The following is a 26,888-nucleotide window of genomic DNA, read 5'->3' as shown; positions in this document are numbered from 1 at the left end:
GTATATTCGAGCCTTGGGACGCATCCCCCAGTATCGCGGCCGTGTTCAACCCTTGCCGTCCGTGGCGCGCCATTGCCCAGACCCTGGTCTATCGTAATGGGTCAGTTTATCAAGAACATCGTCCAATCGCCTTTGCAGAGGAATCTCATCCATCCTTCCCAACGGGGTAATTTGATAGGAATCATGAAGCCCGGTGGGACACGGATGACAAGTGCTATCCAAGCATCGAGTATCTAGAGCCCCAGTGAATCACTGGCGTTGTCGATCAGGGCCGCACCGGTGTCGCGCCGGGGGTCGCGGGTTACTCGAACAGGCATGAGAGATAGCGTCGGTGCTTGTTGAGCAGTCGATATCACCCAAAAGCCCCAGTCGGTCAGTATCCATTTGCAACGCTAAAGCCCCTGTCCGCGCATATGGTTCTTTCGAGAGGATCGAGCGGCACGACTTCGAATACAGCTGATATTTGGTCCTGCCGATAAACCGCAGGTCAACTGCGTCTGACCCGCCTCTCACGCCTGCGCGCGGCGGACAGCTATCGTGTGTCGAATGTGAGTGTCGGAGTTGGCCTATTTGCCTTGTCGGAGGATTTCACGAGAACCGAGTAGCAGCTCTTCGTCGTGTTGATGTCCGGTTCAACCTCGGTGTCCTGAATCAACCCGGACATTTAAGCCGATACATATATCCTCCAAGGCTGGCACATTATAATGGTAGATGGTCGCCCCGTCCTTTTCAGCTTTGTTCAGCAATGAAAGGTAAGTCGAGAGGAGGCTGGAGAAACAAAAGACACTTTGACACAACGAGACCGTGAGTGTCGCTCTTGGCCATATTGTGTTTGGCTCGCTTCAACTCGCCTGAGCTCTAATAATGTATACAGGTAGCTATGTATAGGACATCCCTTGCGAGACGAATACCCTTGAACCGAGTCAAGGATGAAGGTACCAGAGAATCCAGTCATTTCCCATCCCACGCCCGCGCTCTAATTCTTCGTTTCGTACACATCCGCCTCCACAACCTTCTGATTCACAGGAAAACCGTACTGCCCAGCCTTTTCCTCTCCCTGTGTTTCTTCCAAAGGCGAGACTCCAAGCTTGGCAGCCTCGTCGTTGGTGAATGTTGCGTAATAGTCGACGTCGTCGTACTCGCCCAGACCTTGGGGTGGGAACGCCCTGTTGAGTCCATAGTACAGCGTGAAGCTGATGGCCAACCCCAGCGGGAAGGCAAGGTAGAACATCTCGGTGCAAGCCTTTGGCACGCTCACGCTCTTGTTGACGTTGGCGATGAACCCGGGCAATTGCGGTGCCCAGCCACAGACCCAAGCCACAAATGCGCGCGGGTTCGTGCCGTGGAAGTAATAGTAGATGCCTTGTGGGGAGGGCGTGTATAGGTCTGATAGTTTCATTCGTTGACGGCGGACCAGGAAATAGTCGCAGATCTGGATGCCACACATGGGTCCAAGGAAGACGGAGTCTGTCACGGGCATAGTTAGCTCACTTGTCCACATGGAAAACGTATTCACGACTGGAAAAGGGAGATGGGAAGATACATACAGGCACCCATAACACTGATAAACGTCCCAGCCGAGGCAAGCAGCTCCCACGGGCACATGGCAATAGAAAGGACGAGAGCCAGGTAGGATCCTCGCCTAATGTTGAAGTACTTAGGAAGCAGACCAGCCATGTCCATTCCAGCAGAAAATGCATTGTCGATGGTGTTAATTGCAAGCTGGCAGACCACAAGTCCACAACCACCAAAGAAGGCGGCAGCTCGAGCCTTGGAATTGTAGTCATCGTCGAGCCAGCGGAGCAAGAGGTCAGGTGGATTCCAGTAAGCTTCGCCGTACAGCTTGATGGATGCCGAACTGGTGAGACAACCAAACAATGGCAAGATTGTGCCCAAGGTGAGGATGGAGAACCACTGGCCAAAGATCTGGTCACCTGGTCGACGAGCGAAGCGAGAGTAGTCGGTTTGGTTCGTGAGTCCGACCGCGATACCTCCAATCACTGTTGTTATACCCTGCACAATTGCCCAACCCAGTTGGCTACCCGATTGGGCAGCTGCTGGCGCTGACAACAGTGGACCGCCACCCTTCGCAGTGGAGAGGACGTAGATCATCATGGAGATGAGTGTGGTGACAGAGATGATGTTCATCACGAACAACAACCGTCGGGTCTTTTCTGGAGGGATATAGAGCATGGGGATAGTAATGATGTTGTAGACTATCCAACCGGTCAATGCTTTCGTCGTCGTGTTTGCAGATTCAGGCAGGGTGTTCTCCATGTGGTGGAAACCCGAGAAGATGGAACTGAGAACCGCAGTGACACAGAGGCCACCGGTCCAGGATTGTACGCAGAACCAGGTCAGACTCAGGACAATGCGCTGGATGATAATGACATAGGATCCCCAGACTCCCCATATGCCACGCGACAAAACCGGAAAACCAATATGCCAGGTTGCACCGACCATCCCATTGCATATGGCGACTCCGGCGATGATAAGCTTGCCGATAATAACTGCGATCATGGTCTGCCAGACGGACAGACCGACTGCAATGAGGGAAGCACCAAGCTGCCAGTTACTCAAGGCGATCTGATTGATGGCCCAGAACGAGATGTATGCCCAGGTGTCCCAGAGGCGGCGGGAAGGAGGGAGCGGTCGGATATCATCGTTGATCCAGATTGAGGATTCGCCTGGAAGCCGCAGGTGAAAGGACCCCGGTCGGAAACTTGGCAACTTCATCGTGAGTGGCTTGAGAGAGGGAGTGCAATGCAAATTGCAGAAGGAGGTGGTGATCGGTGGAGGAAGGTCTGGTGTTCGAGGATTCGGATTCTCAACGGTATGTATATAGCAACCCCGGTCGCCGGTTGCTGGAGATAAGTGACCCTAGACTCTCGCTGAAGGAAGAGTCGTTATCATTCCTCCAATAAGTCAGCCACGTAACTCGAAGATAGGAAACTCTTGTATATTCCTTGTTGACGCCCAAGAAAATGTGGTTGGAATATCGAGTATCCAAAGAAGCAGTCTAGATTCGCACCAATACCCATATACCAGGGGCCGGCCAGGGCAAATATCCGACCCCCAAGAATACAAAGATTGACTTTGTAGTTGCCACAGTCATTCAGATGCCACCAAAACCCACCAGTGTGTATTCTGCCAAGGTACCTTTGGTGGGTAGCCCGATCACTCTCACCTATCTTGGGGCGTATAGACCAATCAAGTGGTATGAATTGCTGCGGAGATTGACGACATGCCTATCTGAACCTATCGGTGGAGGCATTTGCCACATGGGAACTAGCTTCGTTGGAGAAGATAGGTCAAGGCTTGCCGTAAATCAACCTTTTTCTTCGGCATATTTTTGGAGAACGTGTTTCGGATGCTTCCACATGGTCTTCTAGACTCGTTGGACGTGCCACAATACTCCATCTGGACGAAAGGACTTACCAAATAGCAATCAAAACTTAGTCAAGAAAATGACAGAGGTGTAACTGACCTCGAATGCTTCGCCTACATATCTGGATCTCAAACCTCACAGTCTGGCCGAATGCGTAGTCGACCTCGGGTTAGACGGGATTGTATTTATGTGCCTTCTTCGACGGTAAATCGTGCACGGTATCACTGTCGATCGCTGGAGTAATCGTCACCTTCAAGTTTCCCAGACATCTCTCCCGTCCTAATGGGTTCAATCCGGGCAAAGCGGTCGCTGAGGATTGGCGTCGACGTCGGAGGTACCAACACGGATGCTGTGCTTCTCGACTTGGATGCAGTCCACCAGCCCAATCGTGGAGTGCTGGCCTGGCATAAAACACCAACGACAAGTCCCAATGTGACGGACGGTATCGAGACGGCCGTGGGTAGCGTGCTCAAACAGGCCGAGGATCGCGTTTCAGAAATAACCTGCCTCATTATTGGAACTACCCATTTCCTGAATGCCGTCATTGAACGCGATGTACATCGGCTGTCCAAAGTTGCTGTGATTCGACTGTCCAGGAGTTTTACCAAAGACATTCCTCCCTTTTCGGACTTTCCCCCAGTACTGGCTGACCTTCTTCACGGCTACCACGGTTATGTCGATGGAGGCCTCCACATCGATGGCGCACAGGAAGCTCCAATCAACGAGGAGCAAGTCTTGAAAGAGTGCGAGGCCATTGAAAGACTCGGGATCAAGGCCGTGGTCATCTCTGGGATTTTCTCGCCTATCGATCAGCATTTTCACCAGGAGAAGCGCGTACGCGACATAATACAAAAGCGACTACCCGACGTCGACGTCGTCTGTTCGTCCGAAGTCTCCAATATCGGATTATTGGAAAGAGAAAACGCGTCCATTTTGAATGCATCCATTCTGAAGTTTGCGAGACGCACGATCCGTGGCTTTCGTGCTGCTATGAGGCGGCTGAAGCTCGACTGCACGCTATTCATCTCGCAGAACGACGGCACAGTCCTCGATTCCGTCTCAGCCGCAAAACTGCCCATCAAGACATTTTCCTCGGGCCCCACAAACTCCATGCGAGGAGCCGCATATCTTGGCCTCGGACAACTGGGACTTCAGGGCGAAGAACGTACTTCGACAATTGTAATTGACGTTGGCGGTACGACCACTGATTGCGGTGTTCTGTTACCGTCAGGATTTCCTCGTGCAGCATCAGCATATGTTAGTGTGGCGGGTGTGACAATGAACTTTCCAATGCCGCACTTGGAATCAATCGGCCTCGGAGGAGGATCGATCATACGCGAGCGCGGCACGGACGTCTCGATCGGGCCGGATTCGGTAGGATACCAACTGACCACTAAGTCGAGGGTATTTGGTGGTGATACTTGTACAACCACTGATGTTGCCGTCGCCGGAGGGCTTGCTGTCGGGAATCCAGAATTGGTCAGCGACATCAAGGCTGAAATGATACAGCGCGTTCGTGCGAGAACGAAAAAAATGCTTGAGCGTGTCATTGACCGCTTGAAACTCACTCCTGCACCATTGCCCGTTCTCTTGGTCGGTGGTGGATCTGTCATCTGTCCATTAGAGCTCGAAGGCGTGTCTCAAGTCGTGGTTCCGAAGTTTCACTCGGTGGCAAATGCAGTTGGAGCTGCGATATCCAGGGTTTGTGGCTCTGTCGATGCCATCTACAGCATTACAGACATGTCCTTGTCTGAAGTCGTGGAGGATGCAAAAGCGCAAGCGATTACAAAAGCTGTGACGGGAGGAGCCGACTCAAATACAGTGACCGTGGTGGAAATCGACACCTTGCCGATTCCATACGTTTCAGGACAAATCCGTGTCCTTGTCAAGGCAGTTGGAGATCTGTCCCTTGATTTTGTTGCGGACAGCAAGACTGTCTCTGACTTGGAGGATGACGTATATGAACCTCATGTCGAACAGGTCAAAGACCTCTCGTCGTCCTCGAAAGAAGAGATCACCAGCGGCAAGTTCGATTTCGACGCATACCGGCCGCTGATCAAACGAAACACCGACACCGGTGTCCCTGAGTGGATTGTGTCAGAGACCGACCTTGAGTGGCTCAGTGTAGGGTGCTACATTCTGGGTTGTGCAGGTGGTGGTTCACCCAAATCCGAATTCCTCAAACTCCGCGATCAAATCCGAGCTGGGTGTACGGTTCGTATAATTGACAGCTCCTCCTTGAAGGAAGACGCGCTCATATACTGTGAGTTCGACCGAAGTTATCATGGTCTCCATTGTTGCTGACAAACTTGTAGGGGGCGGTATGATGGGATCGCCAGCCGTCTCCATTGAGCGATTGAACTCATCGGAATGCATAGCAGCCGTGGCAGACCTGATGGAGTACCTAGGTCACAAATCATTCGATGCCATCATGGGCCTGGAGATTGGAGGGGCAAACGGGTTAGAGCCTTTGCTCATTGGCTCTTCTCATGCGTTCGATAGACCAGTAATCGACGCAGATTGGATGGGTATGTCCATCATCTTCACCTTGCACAAATATTGATGAATTGCTGACACAATATCAGGTCGAGCATATCCAACATACTGGCAAACCACAATTGCCGTCCATGAAACTGGGCAACTCACCCCGTGCGCAATTGCTTCGGGTGACGGCAAAACGATCATCATGACAAAGTCCCCTGACGATGAAATAGTCGACCGTGCCTTGCGAGCCTCTTGCTCGGAAATGGGATCTAGAGTGGGCATGGCAGCCAAGCCGACGACGACTGATCGTGTCAGATCTTATGGGGTCATCAACACCCTTTCACTGGCCTGGCGAATTGGGAGGACCGTTGCCCGTGCTCAACAAGAGAGCACTATTCATACCGTTGCAGAACAAATCATCGACGAAGTTGGCGGTCCGTCCACTGCGAAGATCCTCTTCCGAGGGAAGATAGTGGCCGTCGAACGAAGGGTGTTCAAAGGACATTCTTATGGAGAGATCACAATAGCTCAAACCGACGAAGACGAAGAGGAGCAGGGCCATGAGATGGCGGCAGTTGCTGAAGGAGGGGTGGTCAAGATTCCGTTCAAGAACGAAAACATTTATGCAAAGCATATCGCCAATGACGGAACCGAAACATACCTGGCGACAGTTCCCGACCTGATCTCAGTTCTCGACACGCAATCTGGATGCGCCCTTGGCGTTCCTGAATTTCGATATGGGTTGCTAGTAACAGTGCTTGGAATTACCTGCTCGCCGCGGTGGTCAGACACCAAGAAGGGGTTGGAGTATGGTGGACCGCAGGCATTCGGATACAATATTGACTACCGTCCTTTGGGTGTGTTTGTTGAGCCCAAGAGTGTGGTTCTCGAGTACGCAGATGCGACGAACTGAGACCATAGGGAGCATTCTTTGATAGAGGGCGGATGATACTGATACCCATGTGCATATTGAACGACACTGTCACTATTTTTCCACAAAAAGAAATCGAGGGCTCATATGATATGCATGCCAAGAGTGTCTTCCAATCTGTTACAAGCCCGTCGAACATATCCTGACACATAAGTAGTAGTCACACAAGTAGTTTAATGCTGAGATGGAGTGAGATGGAGTCCAAGAGGCAAAATTAAACGCAGCAACCGACAATTTAGTTGATAATGCCAAGACTTCGGGCCCGGTCACGTGATGGTCTAGCCCCGAGACCCTTTGGCTAACGCTGTTGGTCCGTTGGTCCGTCCAGCCCGTCAGAGGCTCTTTATCAACTCCTCGTGTATCACACTTGATACTCCCGAACAAGATAAGTCCCACCAAATGTATGGTCGGAACGTTGTACAATTCGGGGTATTCCTTCATGCTAGACACTTTACAGAGCAGCTTGTTGCCCAGCGAACCGTGAATCACCGTTTTTACGACAATGTGGCAGACACCGGCGTCTCTCCCTTCGGTAACATTCAACGAGACCCCAAGCGTGCACAGACCGGAGCCGATTTATTACACCCCACGTAGGAAGCAAGCGTGTGTGATTCTTCCGGTCTCATCCTTGACTCTGGCTTAAAATCCGTGAGTCTGGGGGCTGAATCGCTAACCGTTCACGATAGGTGTTCAAGGTGTCACACGAAAAGAATAAAGTGCCTAGGCGGTATGCACGCGATGATATAGGCACGTTGCTATGATGCTAATCCCGGTTCTAGGGGTGCCGTGTAGGAACTGCACACTTTCCGATGCACCATGTATCTTTCCACCGCCCCGGAGATCTCGACCTTCAACGAGCCAGCAGGGACCTGTCTCGCCTTCAAACAGCCTTAAGGAGGATCAGCCAACACCATCAATCACGTTCAACGGAGTGTCAGCACCGGGGGTATCAAAAACCGGCAGCTATAGACGTTCCGAGAAAGATTTCAGCTCGCGGCGATCCGATGAAAGCAAACGTGTTTCGAGGCAAACCTACTGTGCCAGCCCTTCATGTCGTACGTTTACTGAGCAATTTGTTGCATGGGTTGCAGTGCAGAAACTCCAGCTGAACCCCTTCGACGAGGCGTCATTCAATCCATCATGGACTTCCCTTTCACACCTAGACTCAGGCCTGATGAACCCTGGGTTGGAGATATCAATTGACACCGAAGTGTTCCGCCCTTCAGCCCGATCGGAGACCAATCGACCTGTGAGGATTCGTATGCCCCCCTATAATCACAGTATGCATTTAATTCAATGCGTTGAGTTTGCAATCGGGCACGATCAACACTACTTCCGACGACAACACATCCGCAGCAGGGTAACGCAAATGTATCAAAACCCAGAATCCCCCCAAAGCAAAGATCGAGGTTGGCTCTGCTTTTGGCTTGCAGTTCTCGCAGTCGGGGAGCTACACAATAACAACGGACACACCAGTACCGATAACGGGGTGGGAACAACACCCGACAGGGAACCTCCAGGAGCCGAATATTATCACCAATCGGTTGCATTTCTTCAGCAGGTGGCTGAGAATCCCGATGTATTGTACATCGAGACCTTATGCTTACTTGCAATCTACGCCTTTTCAATGGACAAAATCAACACGGGCTATATGTTTAATGGTCTCGGTTTGCGTGCGGCCCTTTCACTTGGCTTACACCGAAGTCCTCTAGATATTCCGTCTGAAGCCTCGGATCTCCGTGTGGCGGAGAGCGAACACCAGAGGCGCGTATTCTGGAACGTGTACTATCAAGATCTGTACGTCGAGAGAGTGTCGACTTCTTTCGAATGAGCTGACTCCTCGCTTAGACTTACTTCCTCCACCACAGGTCGCCCCTGGGGTATCCTTGACGACGAAATAAATGTTGATTATGCCGACTCGAGTCGTATTTCCGGCGACTCAGTGATGGAGTTCTTCGCCTCCGAAGAGGCCAACGCACACATGGAACTCATGCGCCTAAGAGGTCAGGCTTACTCGTCTTTATATGGTTATGCAGGCACTGCGATCAACCCCTACTCTCACATCTCATTGTACGATTTTGATCTGAGGAATTCTTTATCACAACAACACCTGGACAAGATGGATGAATTCCACCAAGGCCTCATCGCCTGGCAGCAGGAGCTCCCGGAAAGACTGAAGCTCGCCAGGAGTTTGGATGGATCAGGATTTAACCCGAGCCGATCAATCGCGAGCTTGCATCTCACCTATCATCAAGTTAGCCCTCTTCACCACGCAGATTCTTGTTGTTCTTACTGACCAGGACTAGACCATCCTTGTGCTCCTTAGGCCAGCTTTGGTCAATATCCATAATGACCGCTTCGAAGCACGAACTAGGGCACATCCAGATATGGTCGACGCCTCTCCCGTGTTGAAGTCAATGCTGCGAGCATTTTATAATGCTATTTTAGACTCTGCGCGAGAGACAGCTAGTATCCTGGAGTGGCTGCAATACCAGGGTGCTCTATGTGAGAAATCCAATTTCTCGTTTATACCAGATGCTAATTCAATACATGTACAGTCACCTATTCCTATTTTGATGCCAGCTACGCCTTCACTGCTGCCATAGCACTTCAGCTTGCCAGCACCATGCGGTCATTCGAGTATCCCAACCAGGACGCGCTGCAATTTATAGACGAGGACTTGTCTGCCCTCAGCACCCTAATTGGTATCCTCCGTCAGCAGAGCCTAGCGGGTAACTTACCTGCGAAACATTTCGACAGACAGCTCCGGCTGCTAGAGAACAACCTCCAAGCTCTTCAAACAGCCCTGGACAACCTTGTGGGCCTGGAAGACCTCAATTTTGATCTCGACTACTTAGACCCAGGGACATCATCCCTGTCGGGTAATTTTGATGCACTGCTACGGAATGAACCATAAGAGGCTTTTCATACCGCAACGTCGTCCAAGTTGAGTGAATGGGAAGCCAGTTTTGGTCTACGGACCCCCTTCCTGGATCATCAGCATTGTAAATCAGGACCCTCTACCTCGAATTTGAGCCTCATACGACCCGTGCCCAGGTCAAGAGCTGTCTGGCACGGCTCTCTCTACAGCTTGAATCGTAAGATCTGGCTACCATCTCGACCTGAGATATACTAGATCCTCGAAGAGATACCAGCCAAATCCGGCAGCTAGTCTCGGTCTAGGGATGGTGCCCAGCATCCGTCACCTTGGCACTACCTCGATCGCTTGCCAACAGTGACAACCGGCTTAGAGACTAGGTCAACTCACTTGTACTCGTAAAGAGCTTTCTCAAGCCATGGTCCGAGTATACCTAAACCCATTGGCCATTTCACTAAATGGAATATCCCCACCCGGGAATTTGACGATGGTGTTTACATCAAGGTCGTGTCAACAGAATACATGAGGTGCTGATACAAAAGTGACCATCCCTACAATCGCCAAACCTTCACCTTCGGACCGGAGTTACCAGACAGTTCGAAGGTACTAGAGAATCCCACCTAGTAAGCTTAGTGTGGTACGGTAGTTGGGCGACTCAAGCGAATGAGGCTGAAGATCCAGGGGCTCCAAAGCAGCTAAGGATGATTGATACTCCGGCGCCCCCCGGCATCACCGGAGCTGGAGCTGGAGCTGACACTCTCTCCCACTCTCCCCCACAGACAGGCACCAAAACACCCGAGTCCCCCGCCTTTCAGTTTCAGAGTGCCCTGTGTCGATCTCGGTGCTTTTCCGCATCCATTCGGGGTGTCGAGATGGCGAAAATTAGTCAGATATACTCGGTGGCTGTGGTACCTAGAAAACAGGATGTAAGCTGCTGTCGCTTCTATTCTCCTTGTCATCTCTCACCACTGTATCTCCTTTGTCATAATGGCCGGGTCGCGCGATGTCTCTGGAGGCAGGAGGGCAGCAGGAGCAGCAAACGCGACGGATACTGAGACACAACAAATCTCGTCTCACCGCCCCCGAAAGAGAAGTCGATATACACCGCATGCGTGTGAAAAATGCAAAGCCGCAAAAGTCAGATGTGACGGACGCCTTCCCTGCAAATATTGTGCTTCTCGAGACGCCACCTGTCTGTACAGTGCTCAAGCACCCCCAAACTTCCAAGTCCAAGAGCCTCGGCCAGAGTAAGAGCACATCATTTGCCTTTGCAAGACCTGACTGACCGCAAAGGGATGACGAGCGGAAGTTCGAAGCAGAGGTCTCAGCCTTGCTGCGACAACAGAATGAAAAGCTGGATCTCTTGATCAAGAAGACCGCGGCCATTGAAGCTGCGTACGAAGCGGCGGAAAATCGCCTGTCAAAGGCCGATACTGGCCTCGCAGCTGAGAAACACCCTTTACCGCTCTTTCAAACGTCAACTAGTGCTTTCTTTTGCGTCAACGTCATCGATGCGGGTGTCAGAAAGCTCGGACTTGACTTCTCTCAAGGATCAAACACACCAGGTGTGTCTACTGGGACGCAGACACGGCCGGCTTTGTCGATCATCCGCGGTGAGGTGGTCAATGGGGAGTCAAGTGACATAAGCCGTAGCGAAATCGAACATGTTGCACAGTCAATCGCGGCGGCGAGCTCAAGCAGCCAAGATGCTTCTGTACCGACCAAACTGATAGACCCGCTCGATGTGGAACCCAATCTCCTGCGGAGAGGAGTGCAAGCATTTCACAGTCTGGAATGGGTCATGTATCCCATCCTGGACATTTCAACTCTCGAAGAAGCCATAGGGCCCTTCTCTGACGCGACCGGCGGGCTTCCTACCTGTCGAAGAGGACACTCCATTGACAAGGAGGACTCGGCCATCCTGAAAATGGTGGTGGCAATTGGTCTCCTGGCCGAAGGAGACACCCATCAAACGCTGACGTCTAGTCTGCTACAATCCCTCCACTCGCAGATCGAAACTATGATCTGGAGTGCCGCAGTTGATCTGAAAGACCTGGTATTGATGACATTAGTGGTACGTCTTGATTTCGTCCACCACATACAGAGGAATCAATGGGATTAATGCGTCATGTGCCAGATCTTGTACCATTTGCATTGCGCTCGATGGAGACTGGCTTGGAGATTCACGATGAACGTCAGCCGCATCATCCTTGAACTGGGACTGAATCGAAAAATGGTCCTGGACCGGTCTTTCCCCGACTCCAAGAATCGATCCCAGGCTATCAATACCGTGTGGACGGTGTTTGTGCTCGAGCAGCATCTCAGCTATGCCCTGGGCTTCTCGAACGCCATGCAAAACCTCCATCCGGAGCCCAATTTTCCTCAGCCGGTAAGCCATGTCTCTCGCGGTGCCCACCAAATGACTGATCCCCCATTCGTCACATCTACCACTATAGAGATCATTCACAGCCGACTGATATGACATTTCTAGGTCGAAGCGCCCTTTTTACAGCTCATGATCGAGTACGCAAGTATTGGGAAACAGTCGTGCGACGCCCTGCTGAACGACAAAATTCTGAATCCTGAGCAACTGTCGACCTTCCAGGACGATTATGCCTACTTTCTCTACCGGGTGAACTTGTGGGCGACTCGAGCGTCGGAGACCTTTGAAGTCTCTGGTCAGAGTCAGGATGAGGGTGGTATTCAAGACAGCACCAGTCTCGGACCACCAGCACTATCCATGGTGCGCACGATTCTGCACATCCGAGCCAATCACCTCAAGACGCTCATCGCCCGCGCATTTCTTTGCTCTGGCCTGCGAAACGCCGCGCCTTCGGATATCTGGGTCACCTCGGTGGACATCGCGGCCGACACGGTCGCGGTTCTCAGCCAGCTGGACTCTTCCCGGGGGGAGTACCTCTTCCACCAAGCGCAATTCAATCACTTTCTGATTTCGGCCCTGGACGTGCTCCTCTTCGCCACCACGCACAGGTCATCCGGCGTGGGATCCCCGTCCGCCAACGGCCAGGAACTCGTGGTCCCCACAGAGATCGCCCAGAAGGCGCGACAGAGCTCGACCACCGCGCTGGCCCGTCTCCAAACCCTGGCCGAAACTTCAATCCAGTCCAAGTACCTGTGGGAACGGGTCCGGGGCGTCGTTTCCCGACTCAATTTCTCGGACAACCTCCTCGCCGCCACCACCGCAGGTGCAGGAGTAGCAGGCGCAGGCGCAGCAGCAGCAGCAAATGACCCAGAGACGGAACTTATCCTGCCCGCACTAGGACCCGAGAATCTCGACATCATCTTCGAACACACAAAGGCCGTGACGGATTCGGGGGTCGGTCTCAATTCGTTGCCGCTCACCACTGACTTCGGTCCCGCGGATGGTGAGAACGGGTTAATGTTCCCATTTCTGTCCGACGATCCGGCCGTCTGGGGATTCCAGCTCCCACCGTCGTCGTCGGATCTGGACTTTGGCTTGCCGCCCCATGACCTGGGGTTCTTTGGTCAATAAGTAACCCCGTGCGTGCCGTGGCACAGGTACTCGAAGAAGGACGTCCAATATGAACTGGTGGCCCGTGAAGGGGTGCTTCTGCATGAGAGTTCGAGCGGTAATTAATTCGAACGTGACACGCGGTCACTCTGGGACGGGAGTTTCTACCAAGATGGGAAAAAAAAGGAATGTATTACTGCCACGCGCGACTATCACGCACGAATAAATGAGGCGTTTCGACTCTGAAAATGCCCTTTCTTATGGGCACCTCTCGAATAGTTCCGTGTTTCCAGATGGATGATAAAGGCCCTGTTTTGCGCTGTCTCTCACTTCCTGCTCGTGAATCTTATGACCGGACCCGACCTCCCTGCCGCGAGATGGTCTAGCAATTTATACTCCACGACTTCGGGATTCTTATTGAACCGATCTTCCTTCCCACCAGCCACGTACTCGAGGTCGTACATCCAGACCGCGCGGGCAATGACCAGACACAGCTCCATGACCGCCAACCGCCTGCCGATGCACTGTCTCGAGCCGTACGAGAACGGGGTCAGGGCGTCGTGGCACCGCTTGACGGCGTCGACACTCGTGTGTTCGGGCAGCCACCGCTCGGGGACGAACGTGTGCGGGTCGAAGAAGACGTCTCGGAGATGGTGCACCGCGTAGACGGGGACCGAGAGCTCGACGCCCGCGGGGAAGTGTTCGCCCGCCGCGCTGAGGCCGCCCGTCAGCACCTCCCGGGGCAGCACGCCGGGGAGGCTCGGGCTCAGACGGATCGTCTCGTTGATGACCGCGTGGAGGTAGGCGCAGCTGTCGAGCGTCTTGCCGAGGCGGACCTCATCGACGCACGTGAAGGTCGTGCGGATCTCCTCCGTCAGACGCTTCAGCGCGTGTGGGTTGTGCGTCAGATAGAAGAAATTCGCCGCCAGCTGTGTGGCTGTTGTATCGGAGCCTGGTTCGGGGTGAAAGAATTTGTAGACTTTGTGAGTAACGATCTCTCTTTCTCTCTCTCCCCCCCAGACTCCTGTGTTAAAAGAGAGAGGACGTACCTCCAAGAATAAGACCCCTCGCTTCGGCAAACACCTCCTTGGAATTGGCGTAGGCTTTGGTGCCGTCCTTGTTCTCGGCGCTGGCAATGTACGAGAAGAAATCCTTGCGGCTCTGGTCGGCGTTCATGCGCAGCTGGACCTGCTTCTTCGCGTACACGAGCAACTGCCGGCCGCGGCGGACGATGTCTGGGAAGAGGATTTTGTCAAGGTTCCACCTGAGCATGAAGTGACTGCATCCATTCTGCGTGTGTGGTCAGCCAGGTCTCTTCGAGTCTTTGGACAGTTTTGAGTGTTCTGGCTTGCTTTGTGTCGCGTCTCGTCAAAGTCCCAAACCATACACGCGGTGGGTGGTCAGAAACAACTTACGAGAAGCTGCTGATGTACGGCCGCGTCAATGACATCGGGGAGCTGGCGACTTTCGTCTCCCCTGAGCATCCCAAAGTCCTTGCCAAACACTAGATCGCCCATGACATCGAAGGTCAGGTAGTTGCCCCATTTCCCCAGGTCCGCGGTCCAGCATTCTCGCAGTGCCGAGCAGTGCTCTTCGCCCGACGCCGCACGGAAGAATTCGTCAATGTGCGGGAGAATGTATTGTTCCATGGAGGACAGGTTCGCCTCGGTGAATGCTGGGGCGAGGATGCGGCGCTTGCGGGCGTGGATCTCGCGGTCGCGGGAGGAGAACATGTTCTGGAAGCCATTGTGTGCGATCGACGCTTCGTAGAAGATGGATTTGCGCACGTTCTGGTTCACGCCGTAGATGTCTGGTTGGATAGTCAGGGTTAGCTTCGTTATACAGCCACTGGTACTCGGCTGGGGGGCATCGGTGGGCGAGCATACGTACCTTTGATAGCGGCCGAGTCGTTGATTGTCACGAGGTTGGGCGCAACACGGACAAACTTGCCTGCACGGGGAACAAATACTTCGTCAGTTACCGTCTCTTCTGATCACTTCCCCATGTTCTGACTTCGGCCTTTTCTCACAAGAATCTCGAGAACGACTATAACGTACCATACTTCTGGTGCGCCCAGTAGATCTGCAGGTGTCTGTCGCCGATAGCAGCATGATAGACCGAATACCAATTCGTGACCCTCGCCCAGAATGGACCGGGGTACTTTGCGAGTGGATGGAAGTAAAGCCTATATGTGACCAGACAGAGTGTCTGCCATCTGCGTCAGCATTCATGAGAGGTTGGAATTGGGAGCTGGGAATCATTCAGCCTGCTGGAGAACATACATAAAGCAGTGCTGTCGAGATGGAAATAAGACTCAGCAGAAGTATGGGATGATAGAGTATTCCATCCTTCTCTGTGACGGACTCTCCCGAACGATATGTGAATGTCATTGTGGGCCGCCAGCGATATCACCACGATACTTTATGAATCGGTCAGCGTAGTGCTTCGAATTTGCCAGCTCGTATCGACTTCATGATCGGAAATATATCATTCGAGTCGTCGGACTCCTTATACACAAGTTTCACTTCCACGTCAGCTTTGTTAATCTGACCTTGATCACCATTCCGAACCTGTCCTTCTCCATGCCATGGGGAAAACCCCGATGATGAGGCCTCCCGATTGACAGCACATCTCGATTCCCTAAGCCACCGAGCACCTCCAGAGGTCTCTCCCATTGCTGGCCATAGATGCAAGGGCCTACGGTAGACGGCAGGTAATCGAGTCTGATAGGTTCCCCCACGTTCTCAACCCACACGTTGCGGAGAGTGATCGTCTCGGACGCGACTGGAGTGCTGACCATGGTCGGAACGTTCCGACTACTGCACCTTGGACCTGTTGGGTTATACTTCCCGGCCTTGAAAGTACTCACATGGGATTGAGACTTGGAGATTAGGTGTCTGAAGGCATTGTCCAAAGTGGTGGGAGTCCGGTGAGCCACCAGTTCACGGTGAAGGGCACGAGTCATTCTCCAGGAGACCACGGACTATCCATCGTCCCAAGTCGGCCAGATGCACCTTTCCGTCGGAGCTCCTCGGTTCTTGGTTCGGTTGAAACCCAATTTGGGAAACACAAAATATATCCTCAATGGCACAATATCTGTTACGGTAGGAGAGATGTTTGATGTTGGAAGGGCGAATCAGATGGTGGTTTACGAGGCTGTCATCTACCAAATCAGGTAAAGTGCAGCCTCGGACGGGCACCCCACGGCGGCAAGGCGGGGCCCTCCAAATGCACCGCAAGATCGACGTGGACAAAAGAGCCTCCTATGTAGTTACAGAATTTGGCATTTCTCAGAACTCGAAGACAGGAGAAGATGCTACGGTGAATGCGATACCATTGAAAGTTTCTATATCCGCAGTCTACATATCACGTCTTTTCCTCTTCCAGCCAAGGACCTTGCGTCTCGAAAACGGCTGCCTCCTTCACATCTCCTACAAACAAATCGTCAAAGTTCTATTCACTTTAGGATCTACTCAAAGGGTGGAAATCCGCCATCATGCAGTCCGGAATTACAGGTAACTTGGTACCCTCCCGCACCTGGACCGTGATATATAGGAGGCTGACTGACCACCATCCTTCTGCTACCCGCAGCATCTTCTGATCTTCACTCCGCATTCAGCAACTTTACCAGCGATACCTCTCTCTTCTGCCTTCCTGCCGGTATAAGTTCCGAGTCCCTCACGCCTTTACCAGCGATCCGCTTCCCCTCGACGCATTCCGGCCTCTTCAACAGCATCCACACGCTCTCCGAAATCCTGACGCCGACCGACCCCCTGTACTTGCTCCTCCGTCGTGCTCCTAACTCCAGTGAGCTGATAGCAATAACCTATGTCCCCTCGCGGGCCCCCGTGCGGCAGAAAACTCTGTTTGCATCAACACGCAACACGCTTATGCGCGAGCTCGGCACTGAAAAGTTCTCCGAGACGGTCTTCTTGACTGAGAGGGAAGAGATCCTCGACCCTGCGCAATGGGATGAGCGTTCCAAAGGCTCTGCGGCTGCGAGCGGTGGAGTCCCAACCCCCGGTGCGAGGGGAGCCGTGGATTCTGGGTTGCTCAGCGCAGAGGAGAGGGAGCTGCAAGCTGTGAAACGGGCTGAGGAGGAAGAAAGGCACGGAACGCGGGGAAGAGATCTGATGGGCGAGGGAGGAAGTGGCGCCACACAGGGCAAAGGGGGTGTCATGATGAAGATTGCGGATGAGGCCAAGTCCACTCTGACAGCGTTCAAGGACACTGACAGTTCGGGCGGCAATATGGCTGTCTTCGGAATCGACATTGCCACGGAAGAGATTCAGCTGCTGTCCACAAATTCTGATGTCCATCCCGGTGCGGTAGCTGGAAATATACCGGGTGATCGACCGAGTTATACATTTTACAATGCACACGGAGTCTCGGGAAGTATATTCATCTACGTGTGTCCCGGGACGAGCAAGATCAAGGAAAGAATGGTCCACGCGAGTTCACGGTTGGGAATGACCAAATTGGCTGGGTGGGAAGGTATTGAGATTGTGAAGAGGTTGGAGGCCGGAGATCCGGAGGAGTTACACGGCGAGAGACTGGAGGAGGAGGTCAAGTCTTTGCTCGCCGCGGCGGGTCTTGCTGGTGGAATTTCCGGTGCAGAAGGCGGCGACAACTCGGGCCCTGGGTCGGGAACTGCAACACCCAGAGGAGGATTCGCCAGACCAAAGAGACCAGGGAAGAGGTGACGAGTCGATGAATCAGGCAGAATTTGGAGCTGCACTACAAACTTGCAAAAATAACCTCCATTTTTTGAGGAATATGTGGCGCTAATGACTTATCAAAAGCACACAATAACCTTTCACAAAGACATATGACGAATAAAGCGACGATTCAATTGAGACCGGTCGCTGGCTGTCTTCTATCCTTCCTTTCCTTCCTTCTCTGCATACGCCGGATCCAATCGTCATTCAGTGTCGTGACACGACGAACGTGTTCTGGCTGGTAGAAAATCTGTTGTTTGATGCATTGAGCCCATATATAGACCGGGTTTCAAGTATTGTCCGTTTCGCTCAACGCGCGGAACAGTCGGAGCATAAGCCAGTGTCATTCTCGCAGGACAAATGGCTCCGGCCACATTCCTCGGCGCTGGGAGAATGAAAAGCGGACGCGCTGGGTTGCCAATGTGCGAGAGATTTTCGGACACTTCTGTGTCACATTCAACCATTCTGGAAATTGTCTCGAATGAAATCCTCGCCTGAACAGGCAACGCAACCATGAATTATCCCCCTAGGCATCAAGTTATATCCTGCACAGCTTGGAATATGCACTCATCTTAGCCCACACTGACACAGAGAGGTGGTCTGTTCCCAGTGCCGGCTTCCCTCTGAAAAGATGCAACGCGTGTCTCTAATACTGTTGATTTCTGAAATTCTTCTTTTGATAGAACAGATCCGTCCTCGACGATCCCAGATTGATAATCTTCGGGCACCCGTCTCGGTCCTTTTCCAACCTCGTGCACTCGAAGCAGTAAAAGGCGTCGGAAATCCCTTCGCCGCCGCAGACGATGCACTTGTTCTGGTAGTTGCCGAAGGAGCACTCGTCGCAGATTCGCACAAGAGTCGTCGGGCGCACGTAGGAGTCGCAGACGGGGCATTTGCCATCGCACTTGTCGCAAAGACGGCCGATCGAGATGCCGGGGGCTTTACGACACATGACTAAATCGGGGTGGTGGCGCGACATTGTTGTAGTTGTATTTCGCGGGGGGGTTTCGAGAGCGACCAGAAGTACTGTTGTAGTGGTTTCAAGTAGTTCGCGGAGGATTGATTTGGTACGGAGCTTGTGGACGACGCAGGAAGGGAGGATGTAGGGAATAATATGTAGGTCGGCGTACTGGTTGCGGGACAGGAAACGGAAACGCATCGAAAAAGCTCAGCCTTGCGCGAATTTCTAAGCCTCGTTCCTTTTCCCCGCACAAACAAAAGCGGCACGTGCAGCAAGAAAAGATCTGTGGAGCTCCGCCTGCCAGCCTGATTCGATGTTTCTGCCTTTCATTTACATATCAACAGCCTCGATGCCAAACCAACGACCTGTGGGAGTGAGGTGCAGGAGCCTTCCTTGATAGAGATCCAGCCCTTGAACCCACCGCATTTTACGAACAATGATATCCTCGGCTGTCCTCATTCCTGAGGAGCCTCAGGTCGACCCTGCAGACCAACATGGCTCCCTCAAACGCCGCCAGTCCTCCCTTTCCGAATCCTCAGAATCAAATAAACGCCCCCGCCTCAACTCACAGACGTCAACGGCCGAAACGAACAATGGCGAAGCGTCGCCAACGGCGCCATCAGCAACTTCGCCAGCCGCAGTAGGCGCTCCAGGAGGACAGCCATCGGCGATGTCGCCTCCTCCGCCTCGCCGGCGACAGACATCTTCGACTCTGGAACAGGATAAATCTCGAAACCGAAGACTTTTCGGTGCCCTACTCGGCACTCTTTCGCAATCCTCGAACGCATCGAGAAGGTCGTCCGCAGGGACCAAGATAAATATTCCAACAACGACATTAAACGAACGACGTGAAGAAATCGAATCGCGTCAACGGGAACGCCTAAAACGCGAGTCCCAGGAGATCGCCGAATCTGCCCGCGCAAAAAGGCAACAACTTCAGCGCGAGCGACGAGTCGAGCAGTTGCGCTGGGATGAAGAAGCAATGAAATTGCGGCATAGGAATATGAGGGCCGCCGCTGGATTTTTACAGACCAAGGCAGAGCCACGATTGTACTATAAGCCCTGGGAGTTGCGCGACCCGGAGGAAGACGAGATTAAACAGCAGATCGAGGAGGCGGAGGCCACGATTCAGCGGGAGACCGAGGAATTCGAGGAGAAGAGGAAGTCGAGGGAACAGGAGCTGAAGGAAGAAGAGAAGGAGGCACAGCACCCGCCGGGTCCAACAAGCCTCCCTGGAGATACCACGAAAGACGAAGGAGACGATCGCCACGACACAAAAGGCGAGGTTGCCAACGACGCATCTGGAAACGAACAACCAAATCAGATCACAAGTCAAAAGGATGGGGAAGATCAATCCTCCCCCCACGATGCTTCCGGTCCGCTGAAGGACACCGACCCTGCGGAACACCCATCGAAAGCCGAGAGGCGGCGCAGCAGCAGTAGCAAAGAGCACGACGACCATGATCATGGCGGCGAAGAACTCGAGCGTGGACAAGAAGACGATGTAATATACTGAGTATGTATTATTTGGGGTTGTCGGCTACAACACCGTCCAATACCACACTGTTGGATGTTGCTCTGCACAGAAATGAGAGGACACTAGGCTCGTAGGGGTCTGTACAAGTTTCTCAGCGAGAAGTGATTCGTTCAGATTCCGTTGGCCGCCCGTATAGACTTGCAACGCCATGGCAAAATCTCTCGATGAATTGATTCCACTGGGAAACGTATACCCCACACGGTCCAAGCGTGCAAGCAAGATGCGTACCGTAGTGATGATCGTGCTCAGCCTTGCCGGTCGGTGTATACTGTCCAAAGACGGCTTAGTACGATATACCTAGTCTAGGTAGACAGGGCTGCGACCGGACGAGGCTGAGGTTTATGTCATACCTCATACTCGGTATGAGGGACTCCACCACGTGCGGGCAGCCCCGGTTGCCATAATTACCTAGTACTTGTCCCCTCCTGGGTACCCTCCGGGCCGAAGTTCAATCATCAAATCAATTCTCGCGCATTCCTTTTTCCTTTTCCCTTTCCCAATTTTCTCTCCCAGGCGTGAGAACCAAACCAGCGAAGTATTTATTTTGTTGGTCCCTTTTTTTTTTTGTCCCAGGCCAAATTTACGGTTTCTTTTTTAGTTTTGCAGCAGCAGCTTTTGATACTATTTTTGCGCCATGTCGTAATTTTGTCACGTTTTTCTGCAACATTTAATCTTTGTCGACACCCTGCATTCATCTTTTACTAGCTCGTCCATTGAACTGCTTGGCGTTGGTGGTTCTTGAAGGGGAGGTCTTCGGTGCTATTATTGTTATTATTATTGGATCTGGGTGCCAATCTAGTCGTCATATCTGCCAGCAATGGAATCACGTCCAACGACAAGCACCGCGGGCTCCCAAATCTCATCTATCAACGTTCTGACCTTGAATTGCTGGGGACTGAAATATATCGCAAAACACCGCCATGAACGATTGTCCGAAATAGGAAATCGGCTTGCCACCTATTCTCCTCAACTCGATATAGTCGGGTTGCAGGAATGCTGGACATATACCGATTACCTGTCCATACGAGACAGCACCCGCTCTTTCCTCCCGTACGGCAAGTTCTACCACTCCGGCATCTTCGGGGGTGGTCTGGCCATCCTGAGTCGATGGCCAATAATCGAATCTTCCATGTATCGTTATCCTCTCAATGGCCGACCTCAGGCATACTTCCGCGGCGACTGGTTCGTCGGGAAGGGTGTTGCATGTGCCAGGATTTCTCTTCCCGATGGCGCCAATATTGAAGTCTTTAATACGCACTTACATGCGCCTTACGAAAAGGAACCGAACGACAGCTATATCTGCCATCGAACAGCACAGGCCTGGGAAATTGCGAAACTCATGCGTGCAGCTTCCGACAGAGGCAGCCTAGTCATTGGACTGGGCGATTTCAACATGGTCCCATTGAGCTTCGCACACGTTCTGGTGGAAAGTCGTGCGGGCGTGCAGGATGTCTGGCGAGTGGTGAAACCTGGGAGCAGCATCGGTGCAAGCGTCGATCCACCTGAAAAGGAGCGCCGAAAACGCGTGGGCGAAGATGAGACTCCGTCCGTCGAGATAAGTCTCGAGGAACACGGCCACACGTGCGATTCTGTTCTGAATACGTGGCGATGGAACAAGGCCCATCAGAAGCAGCTGGCGCAGGGCCACGACCGGAAAATCTCGGGTACGGACTTGGACCCAAAAGCAAAACGGTTGGACTACATCTTCTTCAGCGGGATAGGTAAGGGTTGGAGAGTTGGTGATGTAAAGGTTGCTCTTACCGAAAGGCACCCGACCCTCCTCTGCTCGCTGAGCGACCATTTTGCTGTGCAGGCGACACTAGAGAGAAGCCAAAGCCAGCCAGCTCCTCCGATCACAGTGGAAGCTCACGCAGCCTTGCACGATTCAAGCGCCACAGATGCCAACCTCCAGACTGCGGATTTTGAGGAGAAGGATTTCGACAAGGCAATATCAAAGATACCCACGCGAAGCCAAGTCAGCCAGGACTTTTACAGAGATATCCTCGTCATGATCGACAAATACACGCTGCGGGAGCGAAAGCAACGACGGTACGGCCTGTTGCATTTCGTGGGCTCCGCTGTGGTCTCGATCGGCTGCTTCATCGCCGTCTGGTGGTCACCGCGGAATTTTGTGTCCTTCATCCTGATACTGCTCAGCAGCCTTGGCCTCATGGCTGGGACGATACATGGATTGATCGGGGGTCTCTTTGTGGGTTCGGAACTGAGGGCTCTGGCTGAGTTTGAGTGGGAAGTTCGAAATGCGCTCCATCTTGCTGGCGGTCCGGCTTTGGAAGATCAATCATTTCAATTGAAAGATTGGTACGATTGAAGACGACAAGGATTGACCATGTTCTAGAAGAGCTCCAGGAGCATCAATGGCTGGGTGAAAAGTGTCCCTGCATTGCTGCGACAAGCGCCCAGCGACCATGGCGCTTAGAGGATCGAGCAACATGTGGCAGCTTGCAGTGGACGAATGGAGAGGAATTGACTGGGGGATCCCAAACACATGCAGGGAGCAGCACTGAATGCACCCTGAGGAAGAGAGTAAATTATTATGAATGTTGTTGGCATGACATGGATTGGGGGGAGGAGTGAGTGTGTGTTGTCCTTGTTGGGCCCGTCATTGGATTCGCAACTCGACACTTCAAAAAGGGTCCGAATTTCCCACCTTCGTCGATAACGCCAACCTCAACATTTCCTCTCTCCATTACACCCACAACCACCTTTTCCTGTTCGTCTCATTATCAGAATCCGGTCGCCTGGTGTTTATTGATCAGCAACTGATTTTTCAGGATCCAGACACACGCACATAACAAGGTACGTAAACCTGTCTCCCACCTGTTGCGTTGTTGTCCCTTCTACTGCCTGGACCTGGTTGCCTGCGAACCACCTCCCACCACTGCTTTTCCATTGCTCCCATGAGTCATCGGTTGTCGCGAGCACCTTATCTATCATTGTTCCAAGAGTTATAAATATTGGACGATACCCCATGAAGTTGTGACCGTATCATCTTTGCCTGGCTCACTGGTCACCTTGTCACCCCCGCTTTTGCGCAGTCCAAACAACCGTTTCACTCACTTTACCAGCTGACAACTGGCCTTATTTAGTTTCTCAGGACAGCCTTCGCCGTCTGATCTGCATACAACTGCGAGAACCTCAAAAACCACACCACACCTACCAAAACCACCACTACCAATGGCGCAAACACGCGGCGCAACCGGCCACTCCAAGCCAAGAGTCTTTGCCACCGTCTCGACCGAGCCTGTGCGCAAACGCAAGACGACGGCTACCACCACGGACGGCGCCACCAAGAAGCGCAGGAGCGCTCCAAAGAAGGCGGGCGCAACAACCACCGGCGCAGGTGTCACGAAGAAACGTGCGCCGGCGACGCACCACAAGAGAAAGCCCACAATTGCGGACAAGGTCGAGGGCGCGGTGGAGAAAGTCATCGGGACCGTCGAGGGAAAGCCCGGCAAGAAGGCTGCAGGCACGAAGAAGATCAAAGGCACAGACGGGAAAGGCAGCAAAGTGTCCAAGAACACCGCGAGGGTCGAAGTATCCTAGATCAAGGGTGTTCTCGACTTTGCACGAGACGAGACATGAGTGTTTCTGTCGCAACAGACATATGATCAGACAGAAGCTGGCGGAGAGTGCTGTGCTGACTGGCCCACTTTGGATCTTTGTGGGAACGCATCGGACTTTTGTTATTTTACCCTTTGCCCCGTGCCCACTTGGCCCCTTGCCTCCCATCTCTGAGCTGGATTTTTGGGGTGGAGAGCATGGTCATCATCATTAATGACATTACCACCGGGATTTTGTCTTGACGCTTGCTCGCTCACTCTGTTCCCGGGCATTCTTGTTCACAATCCCAGACTCCTTTTCCTTGTTCGACTCAGGGCCCGAAACTCGAGGCTCGAGGCTCAAGGCTGAGGATTCGGAACTCAGGGACTGACTGACCTTACATGACATGACATTATATGGCACGGCACGGCATAACGACAATTGGGTATTGTTTACGAGAATTCGCACAGGAGTTTGCAAAGGGCATTGTTATCCATCACATCACATCACATCACGAGGCTGGATTTCTTTGGTTCAGGATACCTCGCATGGATCTGGTCTGGTATCGCGATCTGAGTTGGGCTGGGTTGGCTGGCTGGGCCCATACCATCATCCATGGTAATAAGAAACCCAAAACCAAAACCCCTTAGATAGCAGGTAGCATCCAAGGTTTACCTTATACCTACCTCCCTCCCTCCCTACCACTACCTACCGGTTTAACTGCATGTCTATGTCCCTCTGTCCTTCTGTTCCAGTATCCCTACTCACAGATAGAGATACACAGGGTTCATAGGTACGGACTGGGGTACAGAGGTACAGAGGTAGAGGTACTACGGCAATGAATCGAGAGATATATAGGATACCTCACTCACTCAATTCTATCTATCTATCAATCTTATCTACCTTGGAAACGAACAACGCACGAGGAACTCAGTCTGTCACGGGCCTTTCTTGCATCTCGAACAGCGAACAACGGGAGAGCAGGTTAGTGAATGGACCGGTTCGAAGATTGGACTCGTGTACTTTTGTACTCATTGTACTCGGTACTTGGACCTCGTATGTATTACTTTTCTATCTGGCTCGCACGATATCAAGTGCACAAGCACCGCACAATGCTGCTCATGGGATATTTCGCTCGCTTGTAACGATTCTCCCTTTCCATTCCTCTATTCACATATGCAATTTTGTCCTTTGTCCATGTCGAGACTTTCATTCCCTTTCGTTCGTCATCCATGTCGCTTTTCGATCCATGCTATTTCCGAAATCCCTATTCCCGTGTCGAAATCAAAAACGCCGTGCCAGGTGCCAGGTCAATCTGTCCTTTTCCCAGTATCAACAATGTCGGAGTTACAGTACAATCTCGTCACTTCGTGCGTCTTGTTCCGTGCTTCCTCCAGACTTGCAGTTGCCGGTCATCGACGTGACCGATGAGAGGTCTTGTCAAACATGGGCAACTTCAAGTCCTAGAAAGGACACGCTCATCAGTACCACCACTCATTCAGTCATCCAGGCTGTCTCGTCTATCTCTTCTCCAGCCACCAGACCTTGGAGGTCCTTGACCGCTGAGGCTGGGAAGTGGATGATGATAGGCCTTGGTATTCTGGTTCTGGACGCTCTGGTTGTCAAAGTCCTGGTTTGCGTGGAATGAACCAGGCACGGTGCGGATTGGACGTTGGGGGCTGTGATTTTTGCTCGGTGAGTGGTATCTCGGTGGACGAGGACCAGACATTGGCGCAGCAGCCGGTGGTGGTGTCGCGACGTTGAAGCTGCCTTCTTGGCCGTACGAAAAGTCACGACGTGATTGACGTTTCTCAGGACTGTGTTGGCGAGAAGATGGTGCTTGCCGGGTGCTGTTGCTGCCAATGTCACTGCCGCCACGTGAGGTCTCAGTGTAGTCCGTGCCGTAGAAGAGGGCATCCGAGTCTCTGTTGAGACCTCCCACGCGAGCAGCCTTTTCGTGTCGATATGCGCGGACATCGTAGTCCTGGCCACCTTCCCAGCGGGCTTCCTTGGCCTCTCGTAACTTTCTCTCTTTAGCCGTCTCCTTTTGCTTCCTTGACTGCTTCTCCTTGATGATTGGTGCTTCAGAAGACAGCTCTGTCATCGTCTCAGTCATAGCCTCTGTCACGGTATCCGGAATCGTTGCCGTGTCTTTGTCCGAGTACCCATCTCCCACAACGCTACCACCACCTAGCTTGGTGCTCTTGGTAGCGTTACTAAGAGTCGTTCCATTGGGACCCTTTCGTCTCAAGACGGTGGACTTGTATTCATCCCAGTCACCCTTTTGCCATTTAAAGCCGCCGTTCTTGGCCCAAAAGAAGAACCAGATGGCAAGGATGACGAAAGAAGCCCCGATAATGGCAAATAGGGCCTGGATGCCTTTCATGTTGATATCATTAGGATCAACTGACCCGGCACCAGGGTTTGGGTCTTTTGTATGTTGGGCATCTCTTGCGGTGAGGACATTATAGCTATCTATCGGAGATATCATGAGAGGAGAGTCATCGCTTCGGGGGATGAGAGGATTGTAGACCAGATCCCGTTTAGAAAATGAGGTTGTCGTCGGCATTTCGTTCAGGTCGGTGGAGCGTGCATCGAGTTCAAGGGAAGAGAATTTGAGGTCGGGAATGTCAACATGGGAATTGACTGGAGCCATGATGGCAGGGAAGAGAGCAGTAACGCTCTCGAGGGAAGCGCTTCGTCAGTGCAACGGATCTTCTGTCGTATATCACAGATGTTTGGTGCGTGAGGGGACGATGAGAGACGGTGTTTCGAGGTGTTGTCTTGTAGACAATTTGACGGTGTGGTAATTTTGCAGAAGGTCAGATATGGAATGTCCAGCTGGGCAGATGAGAAACTCACCTCTCCGAAGAGACTTTTGTGCGCGAAATACTGTTGTATGACTGTGAATATATGGTGGCAGGAAACGCTGAAGAG

General features: G+C 52.5%; 11 protein-coding genes across 11 annotated transcripts; 7 read left to right on the top strand and 4 right to left on the bottom strand.

Moving 5' to 3' along the window:
* Positions 1-976: 976 nt before the first annotated feature.
* Positions 977-2,736, bottom strand: AYO20_03904 (hypothetical protein; the record flags this gene model as incomplete). The annotated part of the gene is made up of 2 exons (XM_022642203.1): positions 977-1,467; positions 1,548-2,736. 2 exons carry the CDS (start codon positions 2,734-2,736, stop codon positions 977-979), a joined length of 1,680 nt encoding a protein of 559 aa, XP_022501860.1.
* A 934-nt stretch (positions 2,737-3,670) lies between these two features.
* Positions 3,671-6,785, top strand: AYO20_03903 (hypothetical protein; the record flags this gene model as incomplete). Its single annotated transcript, XM_022642202.1, has 3 exons — positions 3,671-5,651; positions 5,704-5,916; positions 5,974-6,785. The coding sequence occupies 3 exons, from the start codon at positions 3,671-3,673 to the stop codon at positions 6,783-6,785; spliced, it is 3,006 nt and encodes a 1,001-aa protein (XP_022501859.1).
* Positions 6,786-8,430: 1,645 nt separating this feature from the next.
* Positions 8,431-9,720, top strand: AYO20_03902 (hypothetical protein; the record flags this gene model as incomplete). Its single annotated transcript, XM_022642201.1, has 4 exons — positions 8,431-8,600; positions 8,652-9,057; positions 9,110-9,308; positions 9,362-9,720. 4 exons carry the CDS (start codon positions 8,431-8,433, stop codon positions 9,718-9,720), a joined length of 1,134 nt encoding a protein of 377 aa, XP_022501858.1.
* A 964-nt stretch (positions 9,721-10,684) lies between these two features.
* On the top strand, positions 10,685-13,195 carry AYO20_03901 (hypothetical protein; the record flags this gene model as incomplete). The annotated part of the gene is made up of 5 exons (XM_022642200.1): positions 10,685-10,818; positions 10,884-10,928; positions 10,975-11,755; positions 11,819-12,070; positions 12,173-13,195. 5 exons carry the CDS (start codon positions 10,685-10,687, stop codon positions 13,193-13,195), a joined length of 2,235 nt encoding a protein of 744 aa, XP_022501857.1.
* A 305-nt stretch (positions 13,196-13,500) lies between these two features.
* AYO20_03900 (hypothetical protein) lies at positions 13,501-15,564 on the bottom strand (the record flags this gene model as incomplete). The annotated part of the gene is made up of 6 exons (XM_022642199.1): positions 13,501-14,126; positions 14,224-14,464; positions 14,590-14,984; positions 15,065-15,124; positions 15,232-15,382; positions 15,457-15,564. 6 exons carry the CDS (start codon positions 15,562-15,564, stop codon positions 13,501-13,503), a joined length of 1,581 nt encoding a protein of 526 aa, XP_022501856.1.
* Positions 15,565-16,670: 1,106 nt separating this feature from the next.
* On the top strand, positions 16,671-17,877 carry AYO20_03899 (hypothetical protein; the record flags this gene model as incomplete). The annotated part of the gene is made up of 2 exons (XM_022642198.1): positions 16,671-16,689; positions 16,766-17,877. 2 exons carry the CDS (start codon positions 16,671-16,673, stop codon positions 17,875-17,877), a joined length of 1,131 nt encoding a protein of 376 aa, XP_022501855.1.
* Positions 17,878-18,538: 661 nt separating this feature from the next.
* AYO20_03898 (PHD finger-like domain-containing protein 5B) lies at positions 18,539-18,871 on the bottom strand (the record flags this gene model as incomplete). The annotated part of the gene is made up of 1 exon (XM_022642197.1): positions 18,539-18,871. One exon carries the CDS (start codon positions 18,869-18,871, stop codon positions 18,539-18,541), a length of 333 nt encoding a protein of 110 aa, XP_022501854.1.
* Positions 18,872-19,289: 418 nt separating this feature from the next.
* AYO20_03897 (hypothetical protein) lies at positions 19,290-20,369 on the top strand (the record flags this gene model as incomplete). Its single annotated transcript, XM_022642196.1, has 1 exon — positions 19,290-20,369. One exon carries the CDS (start codon positions 19,290-19,292, stop codon positions 20,367-20,369), a length of 1,080 nt encoding a protein of 359 aa, XP_022501853.1.
* Positions 20,370-21,207: 838 nt separating this feature from the next.
* AYO20_03896 (hypothetical protein) lies at positions 21,208-22,719 on the top strand (the record flags this gene model as incomplete). Its single annotated transcript, XM_022642195.1, has 1 exon — positions 21,208-22,719. The coding sequence occupies one exon, from the start codon at positions 21,208-21,210 to the stop codon at positions 22,717-22,719; it is 1,512 nt and encodes a 503-aa protein (XP_022501852.1).
* An 866-nt stretch (positions 22,720-23,585) lies between these two features.
* AYO20_03895 (hypothetical protein) lies at positions 23,586-23,954 on the top strand (the record flags this gene model as incomplete). The annotated part of the gene is made up of 1 exon (XM_022642194.1): positions 23,586-23,954. The coding sequence occupies one exon, from the start codon at positions 23,586-23,588 to the stop codon at positions 23,952-23,954; it is 369 nt and encodes a 122-aa protein (XP_022501851.1).
* A 1,495-nt stretch (positions 23,955-25,449) lies between these two features.
* Positions 25,450-26,607, bottom strand: AYO20_03894 (hypothetical protein; the record flags this gene model as incomplete). Its single annotated transcript, XM_022642193.1, has 1 exon — positions 25,450-26,607. The coding sequence occupies one exon, from the start codon at positions 26,605-26,607 to the stop codon at positions 25,450-25,452; it is 1,158 nt and encodes a 385-aa protein (XP_022501850.1).
* Positions 26,608-26,888: the final 281 nt, after the last annotated feature.

Source organism: Fonsecaea nubica, assembly GCF_001646965.1.
Source record: "Fonsecaea nubica strain CBS 269.64 chromosome Unknown Scaff19, whole genome shotgun sequence".
Classification (NCBI taxonomy): Eukaryota; Fungi; Ascomycota; class Eurotiomycetes; order Chaetothyriales; family Herpotrichiellaceae; genus Fonsecaea; species Fonsecaea nubica.
Note: the sequence above shows the minus strand (reverse complement) of the source record. Positions and strands in the feature narration are given on the sequence as shown.